This window comes from Pistacia vera, unplaced genomic scaffold (assembly GCF_008641045.1).
Source record: "Pistacia vera cultivar Batoury unplaced genomic scaffold, PisVer_v2 Contig439, whole genome shotgun sequence".
NCBI lineage: Eukaryota > Viridiplantae > Streptophyta > Magnoliopsida > Sapindales > Anacardiaceae > Pistacia > Pistacia vera.
The window spans coordinates 321,198-334,579 of NW_022196267.1; the positions used below are offsets into that span (position 1 = coordinate 321,198).

At 34.9% G+C, this 13,382-nt stretch overlaps 1 protein-coding gene across 3 annotated transcripts; it reads right to left on the reverse strand.

Moving 5' to 3' along the window:
- Nucleotides 1-828: 828 nt before the first annotated feature.
- LOC116144144 (OVARIAN TUMOR DOMAIN-containing deubiquitinating enzyme 6) lies at nucleotides 829-8,605 on the reverse strand. 3 transcript variants are annotated; one of them, XM_031429599.1, is made up of 10 exons: nucleotides 8,495-8,605; nucleotides 7,911-7,955; nucleotides 6,965-7,826; nucleotides 6,524-6,685; nucleotides 5,177-5,254; nucleotides 3,618-3,714; nucleotides 3,394-3,539; nucleotides 2,802-2,867; nucleotides 1,754-1,928; nucleotides 829-1,406 (listed from the first exon to the last, which is right to left on the reverse strand). In XM_031429599.1, exons 3-10 carry the CDS (start codon nucleotides 7,643-7,645, stop codon nucleotides 1,189-1,191), a joined length of 1,623 nt encoding a protein of 540 aa, XP_031285459.1. In that variant the 5' UTR covers nucleotides 7,646-7,826; nucleotides 7,911-7,955; nucleotides 8,495-8,605; the 3' UTR covers nucleotides 829-1,188. The 3 variants fall into 3 exon arrangements, with proteins under 3 accessions (XP_031285459.1, XP_031285458.1, XP_031285460.1); XM_031429598.1 differs by having other exon boundaries at nucleotides 6,965-7,955; XM_031429600.1 differs by lacking the exons at nucleotides 7,911-7,955; nucleotides 8,495-8,605 and having other exon boundaries at nucleotides 1,189-1,406; nucleotides 3,636-3,714; nucleotides 6,965-7,645.
- Nucleotides 8,606-13,382: the final 4,777 nt, after the last annotated feature.

Consider the following 13,382-nt stretch of genomic DNA (forward strand, 5'->3'; position numbering starts at 1 on the left):
GATGCCCACCATTTGTTTGTAGAAAAACGACAACCAACGGTGGCTAGGTGGCAACAGTGGCAATGGAGATCAAGAAGGGGAGATGATGATGAAGAAGAAGAAGAAGAAGAATAAGAAGAAGGAGGAGGAGGAAGGGTAGTTTGGTAAACCCTACATATATGGAGCACACTGACTCTGTTACTTTAAGGGGGGAATCTGGAATAAATAAAACTAGCTGTGGAAACTTTCCTTTTCGCCAATCTTTGGGTGGGAACATGTCGTTTACTCTTATCTTATATCAGATGTACACCTTTATTCTTTATTTGACTGAAAAATCAAATTAATTTCAATTGGGTTTAACTCACTTTAATTACACACCAAAATATTTCATCAATTACAACCCACATAAAAACATAATTTCTAAGAAATACCTCCATCCAATCTTTTTATATATATATATATATATATAGATAAAGATTAAGAAAGTATAAAAATAAATAGATAAGATTTATTTAAACATTTAAAAATGTTAGTAAGGTAAACTTTGGAATGAAGTTTATTAAATTAAATTACTGACCAATAGCATCGCTCTAAACATATTACGTGTAATGTTACAAGAATTATCAACCTATCCCTTTCTTGAAGACAAATGTTCCTAATCAAGTTCAAGACACCATTTCTAAATTCTAAAGAACACTTAATAATACAATTGCCTAAAAGTGAGGAGGGACAAAGATAAGCAGAACTTTTCTTGTTATAAATAAAAAGAATGGAAAAGTGTGCTCTTAGGAATAATCATATGAATATGAAATTCTCCTTTTATAATAATAAATCTCCCTAAAATTAATATACGAAATAAAATTCATCCAACTACTGAATTGAATGATAATTGTTATATCATTCTTGATTCTGACACTAGCTATATAGGTTTGCACAATAAATTTACCAGAGAGTTCACTCATTGATGCACACAGGATTTGAGTAAAAGAAAAATGAGATTGTTGGTAGAATTTTCTTATTAAAACATTTTTATACTATGACGGTTATGCCACGCATTAGTCCTATTTTGTTTATCTTGAAGTACTATAATAAAAAGGTTCTTGACAGTGTCCTCTTTAAATGGTAAAACGTAAGCAGCTACAATGTCACCAACATGGTTTTCCTACATTTTCAATCTGCGTTTTGCTCTACCCCACCAGCAGTTTTTACTTATTCAGTTGCTTTGCCTTTTCTTCTGCTGCTACTCCCAGTTTCTAGCAGGTAACACACCATAGAATCGACGTCATCACCAAATATGCTGTAAGCTTCTATTACTTGCAAATAGCTGAACCCCATGGATAGTACCATCTGCATACCGCTGCTCAGGACTGTATCTTGTATATTGCTCTCTCTCCCACCGTCTACTTTGCTCTCACTACATGATGACCCTGCATAGAAGGTAACCAATCATCAACGGTGTAATGAGACGGTATAGGTACTGATTAACTATAATACAATGGATAAGAATAAAGTAATCCGGATCCAGATCCAATATCTCCTGTACAATACTCCTCCCCAACATGATAGAATGCCCATCTATCAAATAGTTAAGTTTTAATTTGCTAGCAGGAAAAATAACTGATTCTTAAATGCATATTAGCCATAAGAAAATCTAAACACCTTCCTAAAACGTATAATGGAGATAAACAGAAAGACGAGACAAGTTTTCCTCTAGTTGTCATCACTTGCATCCACTAATTGTGAAAGAAATTGCATAATTGAAGAATATACTCACGAGCTCCAGAGGATGAAGGTTCAGCCCCTGAAGTAGACGAATCTTTACGGGCAAGTTGCTGCTTGAATTTGTCATTAGCAAGATACTCAGCTCGAGAAACTTCCATCACCATACACTCAATTTCCTTTTCAGTAAGCTCCAGATCAGAGTAAAACCGCCCCTCAGCTAGAAGTGCCTGTTAATGTGAAGTATACAGAATCCTGTTAATAAAAAATTAACTTTTAGGGTGCGTTTGGTTCAATATTTCTACCCATATTCCCAATCTTATTCTCCAAATATTGTTTTACACATTATTCCAAAAATATTAGTGTATTTTTTTAATTACTTTTAAACCCCTTAAGTTTATTAATTTCACTAAATATCACCAAAAAAAGTTTAAAAATTAGCAAAAACACCCCCACCCACCCATACTTTCCAGACTCCGACAACCACCGTCGGTGATAGCCGGAATCTGTCCCTACAGCTTACACCACGACCAGAATTGGCCGGTTATTCACCGATCTACCCTTTTCCATCCAAATCCACAGTGGATCTGACTGGAAAAGGCCAGATTTGGCTGTCAATGGCGACCAAAGAAATGGTCGTCGTTGTTATCTTGGCCATCGTTGACCGAAAACGACGGCCATATCTTTGACCGTCACTGACAACCAAAGATGGACCTTTGCGACCGTCGAAGGCCACATTTGGCCGTAGATCTAGCCTTTTTCAACCATATCCGTAGTAGATCTGGTCGGAAAAGGCCAAATTGACGCGTTACGACACAAATCCAACCGGTTTGTGTCGTAACATAGTTTTCCGACCAGATTCCGACGGTGATGGCCAGGATCTGGCATTGCGGGTGGTGGGGGTGTTTTTGTCATTTTATATATTGGGGTGTTTAATTAAATTAGTAAACCTAGCGGTTTTTTTATAAATTTTACCTCGTAATACTCCCCTATTCAACTACCCAATATTATTCCCAAAATATTATCTAAAATAATAAACCAAACGCATCCTTAAATATTTAAATTCGATTGTTTTGCATGATAATATAGAAAAAGACACTTGCATTATCAATCTGTTGGTCTTGTTGAGCCTTGATGGCAGCCTTGACTTGATCTTTGTCAACATTTGTCTGCATAAAAACAACCACGATAGTGTCAGATAACATGAAGCTTTTTGCTATTCAAAATCATTAAAAACCATCTACTCAGTTAAAATACCATTATCAACAAACCCAAAGAAACAGTCAGCAAATTCTCCAACATAGTAGAAATTGACTGGCCAATGTTGACAGTAAGGTTCTCATTCAAGCATTAAAAGAAGGTTCATTTTTGTTCCCAATAATAATTAGGATAAGAAAAGAAAGCTGACCCATTCAAACTACACCCAAAGGAGAAACATGATTATGTGCATAACATGCAGGTTATCCCATAAACTTATGAGCACCTGAATTTCTCCTATGGTGAACCTTTCCCCTTCCCATCTCTCACATCTTTAACGTCTATCCTTCATTAAGTAAACCTAATATAGCTGGGTGCTTCTTAAAATTAAGTTTTATCAATATGAAATAAACCTAATCCCATTAGTTGCAAGAAAAAAAATACCAAAAGAAAATGGACTAAATTATGGAGATAGAAATCCCGGGCAGATAGGCATACCCCTCGAAGACAACTGAACCCAAGTCCTGCACCGATTGTCAAGCGCCGCGGGTCAACAAGGGAGTTGTAGTGATTCCCATGATGATAACTTAACCGTATGGGAGGCGTGTCAGTATTGTAGCTTCCATGAAATATGTTGATGGGTTCTGCAATGACATTTTTTGTAAGAAAGAAAAATAGAAGACAGCAAAACTTCACAAAGGCACGTTTAAAACATTATTCACCATCATTAAAAACAGAACCTGTACTGTAGGAATAAATATGGATAGGCCGATTATACATTTCAGATAATGCTTGAATCTCCACATTGTTTCCATAGACCTGCACCCAGGTCAAAAAGATATACTTTCACCAACCACAATGATACAGGAAATAAAACCTCAGACTGATCCTAGGCCATATTATGAATGGGCTACAACCATTGAAATTCAAAAAACTTGATAGAAGCGAAAGCATAACAAATGCTGAAGTGAGATCAAGCAATAAACTTGCATCTGCATATTTGCAAAAAGATTACAGGGCCTGAACACACAAAAGTAAGAAAGACACATACCTAAGGTGCTAAATTTAAAACAGTAATTTTGTATATTATGCAAGCAAATTAATTTCTACATCCATGTTATGAAACTGACTGGCATAGATTCTGTCAACTGGAGGGCAAAAAGCCTACTACAAAGGCACCCAATATTTAGGAATATCATATAATTTATCCCAGGAATCATTTAATAAGGAAATCAGCCAAGAAGTTCTGCAGTTTCTCTGTCCATTGCATAAATATAGCCAGATCCTGCTACTTCAGAAAATATATGACACCTGATCATGAATCCAATTAAAAGTTGGTCTCCCCCAGTCTTTGTAGACCTTAAATTTCAAAATTATTCACTAGAAATTTCTTTAACCTTCCGGATCAAATCATTTACATCTAGGTTGACTGACAGGAGAAGTGAAGGAAAACAGAAACAGAACTATATTTCCCACCTGAACAGAGGACAATTTCTAGGGTTCCCAAAACTTTCTCATTTATAAAGATTTAAAAAAAAAAATTAACAAATTAAAAAAAAAAAATGATTAACTATCTAAAACTCCAATGAAAGCATGGTGCATTAGAGAGTGATATTATAGAATCTACTTTCAAGTGAACAACGCTTTTCAAGAAGGCACTTGAAAGCTCTTTTTGGAAAAGCATATACTAAATATTTCTCAAGAGAGCATTTCAAATGTTTTTTTTGACACCCAAAGCGTTTTTCAACGAGAGTACTTATCACTGGTTTCTTCCAAAAACATAGCAAGACATTCCTTTTTTAATCTCAAAAAAACTTTTATCTATTTCACTGACTATAGACAAACACAAAATCGATTTTGGTTATTTGAAAGTCCTTTTAACAATGTCCAAAGCACTCCTAAATGCACCACAATGTGAAAAGAGAAAGAGAAAAAGACAGGATTGGTAATAATAATTGTGTCACAGATCATTAAAAACTGCTCAATAAATCATGTTACTTGTTTTCTTTGATAATTTATCAAGCCAAGGAGAATTGGCACCTTTGGGCTAGGCCCAAAGTGTTTCTAGGGGATTCAGCCGGCATCGCATTCAAATTTACCAATGACAAATCCAAATTTGATCAGGATTTAAACAAGGATATGATAAGGTAAATAAGATATCATGAAAAGTAAATAAGATATCATGAAAACATATGTAAGTAAAATGCATACTAAATTAGTGATTTAGAACAGAAAGATTGAAGGGTTAACAAATTTAAACACGGATTAAAGCTTCACATACCTTGTCTCTTCTCTTCCTCTTGCAGTAAGATGTAAAACCTTCGGTTATAAATTGAGAAAAGTGATCCCTCTCTCGCTCCTAATTGGTAAAAGACAATTTATAGTTCATAGAAATAAAAGATAAGGCTAGTCAAGTAATCATATTAAGACCGAATACAATATAGAGTGATAGGAACCCACTCCAATAACTCAACAATTTGGGCTGGGCCATGGGTCTTTCATGGGCTTGGGTAGAACTCTCCTTGGAAAACCGGCTTGCCAAGGGAGGGTGTCCAAACCTTTATAACCCACATGCCCACCCTTTTCTCTTTCAATGTGGGATCCTAACATAGAGAAATTCTTGATAGAACATTTTCATGACAAACGTGTGAAAACAAAAAACATCACACTCCAAGTAGATGTCAAAGCTCAAATGCAAATGCGACAGTAATATCTAAAGAGTTCACAAAAGCAAAATTGGAGAATAAAAGCAGTTTTAATCAATCTCAACATGCTACAGGACATGGCTACAGGCATACCCTTTAGATTGAATCTTTAATATCCTCTCATATTTCAGATAGAACCCCCCACATTCATCCCAACAGAGGGTCAGATCATGTCACCAAAAATAATGAGGTCCAGTGACATCTTAACTCAGAACTAGTCTCATACCCTGTATCCCCTCCTATTTCAGATAGAACCCCCCACATTAATCCATGTCACCCAAATAATGAGGTCAGTTGACATCTTAACTCAGAATTAGTCTCATACCCTGTATCCCCACACCACCAGATTTCATTCTGTGGCTTCAAAAAATTCAGTCATTTTGCTTTCTTTTTAAAATCAATGCCACTTCATGATATCATAATCGTTCAGAAAAGACATTTAAGGCATAAATATTATTTTCTTCTACGTTATTTTTTCAGTCATGGTTTGAAATTCCTATTACAATCATACTTACTTCTTTGGGAAGACCAATTCCCACCAGCATGAAAATTACATCTCACAAACAGCAGGCAGCACAGAACCAATATAACACAATACGCACACAATTAAATATTACAATTATTACATCAAAAAATACAGATGTCATGCAAGATTCTTAACTAAGCCACAGGATGCACCTTGCAAGCTTAGGACAGACAATCCAAAATGACACAACACGATTTTTTAAAACCATTTATCTTGAAAAATTGACCTTTTTTTATCATTATTTCCAATGATAAAACCTAACAACACTCATTGACCAGCTTTGGAATTTCATTGCACCAAATGGCTAAAAAAACGAATAATACCAAGACAATAGAAACTCAACTGTATGATAATAACAATGTAATTCAAAGAACATTAGAAAAACAAAACGGTTTACCATATAATCTATGCACATCTGTCTCGCCAAATCATATGATTCAGAGTCCCCATACACCTGATCTGCAACAGCACGGAAGAGACAATTCCCATCCTCTAGCATTCGTTTGACTTCAAAACCTTTTGCCCGCCTGATATCAATCTCAAATTGACGTTCTCTTTCCTAAAAGAATGCAATATGACACTATTATAATAATGGAGCAAGCAATTGGAGCTGGAGTATCCAAACATTGAACGAAGGCATTATCCCACCAAGGAAATTGTTTAAAAAACATGTATAACTAAAGAAAAGAATTTTAAAAAAGTTATACAACAAAACTCGTGTTGCTTTTCGCATGTTTAAAGTATATTTCAATTGCAAAATATATGTATATATATTTTCATGAATCACAATAATATTGTATGACATCATCATTTTAATTGCATAATATCAAAAACTTACCAAGTCATCGTAGGAGGATACAAAACGTGGACTCTGCTCATCAGCGCTATTGTACCCCTCACTTTCAACATGGGACCTGGGAGATGAAGGCCTTGATCCAGATGGTGAAGTCCTTGTGGAGACGACAGGCCAGGCAACTGCTCTTCTCGATGATCCAACACGTCCAGCATTTGAGCTTCCTGAGACAGATCTTCTTGAATTTAAGTTTGATGCCAAAGGTTTTGGGGGTGGAACAGGAGGCGGGGGCGGTTGTGGACTTCCACTAATCAGCTGTGGGGACTCACCACTTGAACCTTCACTTTCAACTGCAACTCTCTCTGAAATTCTCAGCCCATCCAAACTCTTTACTAATTCCCCTGAACCCACATTCTCCTCATTACCCAATTTCTCACTATCACCAATTTCATCACTTGAACTCTCATTATGATCGTTATTGACGTTTTCCACCAAAAAATCATCACTTTTCATAATTTTATTATCACTAGTTCCACAATAATCCAAAAGCTCATCCACAACAACTTGCTCCGACACTTGCTCTCCAATTTCCTCATCTTTCACAGAAGAAAGAACCTGAGGAGAAGTATTAACCTGTGGCTCTCCTCGAGAAGAAGAGGACCCAGCACGGCTTGAATTTGAAGAAGAGCCACCTGCAGAACCTCGCTGAACCAAAATTCGAGTCATGAAGTTCAATGTTTACAATCGCCAATTGTTTTGCCCAAATACACGTTTAGAGAACCAAAACCCTAGTAGTCATGGGTTTATCACGCGCTCTGGCCTTGGGCACGGTAACTCCAATTCCTTGGCTGAAGGATTTTTTCCAGCCCAGCAGTGTGTTGTTGTTCTGCTCCTCAGGAAACGATCTCTGCATTCCCCTAACAATTCTCATGAGACCCAGACCTCCAACTTTAAACAATAAAACCCTCTTTTCTAAGTAGTCGAATTTTACCCGAAAAAAGTAGTCTCAAAGAAATTCACCTTCAACAAGCCCAAGCTGCAATGAAAAATACCCATTTCCACAAACGAAATCAACAAAATAATCTTAGTTGTGTCAACCTAATCCCCAATCCTCTAATTGATTCCAAGAAAAAGTACAAAATCAAGCAGATTATAGTTTCAAACGAAAGTTTGCTTATAGAACTAGTTGACATTCATAAGCTGATTTTTTTCATCTTTTTCAAGAGAGAAGAAAAGAAAAAAAAAAAACCTACTTTCAAATCTTTTAACGTGAAAAGAAAAACAAAAAAATTCAAAAGAATGTACCTAATTCAACTAATTAACTCTCTTAAGAAGAGAGTCTCGTATTTCGAGAACACATTAAAACAATAACACAAATTCCAAACTTTTCCGTTCTTTTCTCATCCCTTTTCTTACCATTTCTCAGCAACCAAACAACAGCTAACTCAAGACAATAAAAAATTTCCAGAAAAAGGAAAAGGTAAATCCAAAATAATCATCTTCGATCAACGATCACCACGTATTCAACAAAATAAAAACCCTAGAGTTGACTCAGAACCGACTTATGCGACTCACCTGAAATAAACACAGAGACAGGGGGAGAGAAGAAACCTTGAAACCTCGGTGAAGAGATCTGCAAAATCTGATGATATGAATTTTTAGGTTTTTTTTTTTTTTTTTGATTTTTTTTTTTTTTTAAAAAACAAAGAGGTAAAAAGAAGAAGGGGATATAAGTATATAACCTTAATTGTGAAGGAGAGAAGAAACCAAGAAAGGAATGGGAAGCTGGCTTTTAACGGTGAGGGACGGTCAGGATGACGTGGAACTTACCCCCAAGCGACGGCGAGTCTGTCAGTAACTTACACGTGGCGTGTTCAGATGTGAATGAATCACGTGGCTTCCATTCGTGTGAAGGACCTGTTGTAGAAATTAAAACGTAGATTGATTTCTTAACCAAGTGGTTGACGTGTCAGAAAGAGATTGTGGAACGTGTGACTTTAGAGAGATCGATTCTTTACTTTACAAGTAACAGTGTAATACTACACCAATCATTTCTCACNTTTTTTTTTTTTTTTTAATTTTAAAAACAAAGAGAGGAAAAAGAAGAAGGGGATATAGGTATATAACCTTAATTGTGAAGGAGAGAAGAAACCAAGAAGGGAATGGGAAGCTGGCTTTTAACGGTGAGGGACGGTCAGGGTGACGTGGAACTTACCCCCAAGCAACGGCGAGTCTGTCAGTAACTTACACGTGGCGTGTTCAGATGTGAATGAATCACGTGGCTTCCATTCGTGTGAAGGACCTGTTGTCGAAATTAAAAAGTAGATTGATTTCTTAACCAAGTGGTTGACGTGTCAGAAAGAGATTGTGGAACGTGTGACTTTAGAGAGATCGATTCTTTACTTTACAAGTAACAGTGTAATACTACACCAATCATTTCTCACACAATCTTAATATCACATTTAATAATTGGTAAACTCGTAATTACTTAATAGGATTCATAAGGGACTCATGTAAAATTTGTTATAAATTAACCAATTACAAACTATCATATCAGAATTATAAAAAAAAATTTATGAAAGAAGATTGTTGATATAGTATTATTCTTACTTTACTTTTCTCGTTTGATACTTTTTTTAATTTTATTTCATTTTCTATTTTTTTATTAATTATAATTAATAATGTGTAATTTTAGAAGTATTAATAATATTGCGTTTTTGGATTCCTACTAATTACTACTATTAGGTTACATATGGTTAAGGCTCTAAAAAAAATTACTTGGATAATCTTATTTTTAATTCAAGCATTATTTTGTTTGACTTAACAAGTAATAAAAGAATTTTTTATTACTCAAATAACATGAGAAGTGATATAAGATATTATGTAATTACTTAATTAGAATGGTATTTTAAGATTATTGTGATAATTTTATTTTTATGATAATTTTACCTTTATTTAATAAATTTTGGACACAAATGTCCTTCTTTTGATGTCAAATAACAATTAACCCAACTTGTTAAATGACTTCTTTAACATTATTAATTATTTAGACAAAAATACTCCATATATATATATATATATATAACAAATAATAATATTAGTAATATTAATAACAACAACAACAATAATAACATATAATCTTGCAAATAACATTTTAGTAAAATAATATTTAAGTATTTTATAATTACTAATTACTATTAACCAAACACATTAATTATTTATAGAAAAAACAAACACCCCCTAAAGTAAATCACATGTTCCCACTCAAGGTGGTGTAGAACAAACACCCCCTAAAGTAAATCACATGTTCCCACTCAAGGTGGTGTAGAAGACGCTATTACTGGTAGTAGTATTACATAGACAAATAAATTAATAAAAATAATACTACAATTATCGAAAAAATATATCAAATTTATGTACCAAACATGAGTGACACCATTTGATTTTTTTAAAAACAAAATTCATAATTAGATCAATATCCTTTTTAGGTGACTGTATCATTTTCTAATTAATAAATTATTTTTTAACTTCCAACTTAATAGAATTAGAAAAATATCATCTTACTTTCAAATTTATTTTACTAACACCCTCTAAAGGTGGAAAAGTAACCCGTCCAGCTCGACCCGACCCGGCCCGCGGCGGGTTACATGCTTTGGCGGGCTGGGCTTAACCCGCCCGCCAACAAAGGCGGGCCGGGTTAGGCCCGTCAATTTGGGGAAAATGGCTGGCCCAGCCCGGCCCGCCAACCCTAACCCGCCGGGTTANTATTTGGATAATCTTATTTTTAATTCAAGCATTATTTTGTTTGACTTAACAAGTAATAAAAGAATTTTTTATTACTTAAATAGCATGAGAAGTGATATAAGAGATTATGTAATTACTTAATTAGAATGTGCTATTTTAAGATTATTGTGATAATTTTATTTTTGTTCTAATTTTATCTTTATTTAATAAAATTTTGGACACAAATGTCTTTCTTTTGATGTCAAATAACAATTAACCCAACTTGTTGAATGACTTCTTTAATATTATTAATTATTTAGATATATATATATATATATATATAACAATTAATAATATTAGTAATATTAATAACAACAACAACAATAATAACATATAGTCTTGTAAATAGCTTTTAGTAAAATAATAGTTAAGTATTTTATAATTACTAATTACTATAAACCAAACACATTAATTATTTATATAAGAAACAAACACCCCCTAAAGTAAACCACATGTTCCCACCCAAGGTGGTGTAGAGGGCGCTATTACTAGTAGTAGTATTACACCTAGTTAGTAAAAACACGTATTATACGCGAATTGTACAGACAACCATATAATTCGCGTATAAAACGCACGTATACGTATTTTGTAAAATCTGCCATATAATTCGCGTATAATAAGGTTTCCCGTATAATTTGCAAATTATTCGCGAATTTTTGAAAAAAAAAAAAAAAAACAAAATCTCACACCCCCAAAACGACGTCGTTTTGGTGGGTTTTTACAAAAAATTAAAACAAATCTCGTTCAGTCGTTCTTCTTCAGTTCTTCGGCAATCAACAATTCTTCTTCCTCAGCTTAGGCTCAGTGCTGGTGGGAGAATCCGATTGAAGACCTTAGTTTGCCACAGCTTGAGCAGTTAAAAGCGACGCTAGAGGAGCTGAAGAAGAATACGGCAAAGCAAGCTGAGAAGATTATGATCCTCCACAGTTTCTTGGAGCGAGTTCATCAAGTGGTGGAGGGATTAATCTTCCATTTGACCTTCAGTCTGCTGGCTTCAATCCGAATATGATGCCTCCTCATGGATATAATCATCCTGGATTCAGACGTATTTTGCTGAAATCCTTGATGGTTTAGAATGTTGAAAAGGGTGTCTGCTAGAACACAGTTTGTTTAGTTTATTCATGCCTCAGGGTGTTTGAGTCTTTAATTTTATTTATCATAATGTGTCGGTCATTTGGTTTGAAACATGTTTGGTTTCTTTTAATATTTTATTTATTTGCAACGTTGTATGCCATGAGGTTAGTGTAACGCCCCACTTGACGTTCATTGATTCAGCTTCAATTAAACTTATATGTTGTTATTTTTTGTTTGGTTGGCCCTTGGTTGACTGGATGTATTGGGTTGGTTGAGTGATTGCCTTGAAAATTATGAAGACTTGGCGAAATGTTGTGTTACAGGCTTCGCCGGGGCGAAGAAGAATCTTCGCCGCGGCGAAGAGGTGTTACAGCCACGGAGTAACTGCTGGATTGTTTCGCCGCAGCGACGGAATTGTCTTCGTCGCAGCGACGGGTCGGCTGAAAAGTTGTATTAAGTTTTAGATATTTTTCCTTAAGGGCAATTTTGACCATTCTACCCCTAATTAGCAGGAAAAGTGGGGAGTAAAATGTAAAGAAATTTCATGGAAAATATGTTAGTATGGGGGTGTATTTGTAAGGAATCAAAGGATATAGATGAAATTTTCAAGAAAGAGTAAGGGCAAAACGGGAATGCTTGTGTATAAGTTGAGCTAAAAAGGGTTAAGTGTAGAGAATCCTTCATTTCATCCATTTCCACTGCCTCTTCCATTCTCTACTTTTTCTCAAATTTCTTTTAATCTTCCAAAGATTTCTAAGGACTTTTTGAGTAGTTTTTAGGAGAGTTTTAATCTAAAGCATCCTAAGGTAAGGATTCTTACTTTAGATGAGGGTTTTATTATGTTTTGGTTAAAGTCTTATGTTGTGGTTGTTATTTAAAGCTGTAGAGAGAAATCAAGCTATCAAAGGAAATGAGAAGTATTAGAGAAGCTATTTCCTCATAAGGTAAGTAAATCCTAACTAAGTTGAGATTTGAGAATTTAATTGAGTAGAGATTGTGTATGTATATGTATGTTTTATATTTGTTGGGATGAGATGAGATGAGATTAGTAGTTATGTATGATTATTGAATATGTTTGGGTATGAGAAGTGTTGAACTTCTATGATGTGGAGTTGGGTTGATAGGAGATGGAAAGAGTTTTGAGCAACACTTATGGAAGTGTGTTTATTTGACAGGAATCTAGAGATTATGAGGGAGTTTTCCCCCATTGTTTGGATGATTAAAGAAAAGAGAAAAGTTATAGTTAAAGTAGAGCTTTATATGCACATGAGTTGTATGATGAAATGCTCAAGAGAAGCATGAGTAAGAGTAGAAAGCATTAATTTTTGCTACATGGCATAATTTAATGAGCATGAGTCATCTATATGCATTAATTATGCACTAGAGAAGAGAAAAGAGAGTAGAGAAAGAATAGAAAAATTGAGTATAAGCTACTCTAAGAGTAAAGAGAAAGAGAGAGGATGAGCGCTAGAGATCAAACAGAAAGTAGTGCTAGACAAGAGAATAGAGTAGGTTGTGCGATGGGGAACCTGTGAGTAGTGAGTAGAGTATTCCCGCATATACGCCGCATTGAGAGAGCGGCATGAGTATGAGAGAGAAGTGGTGT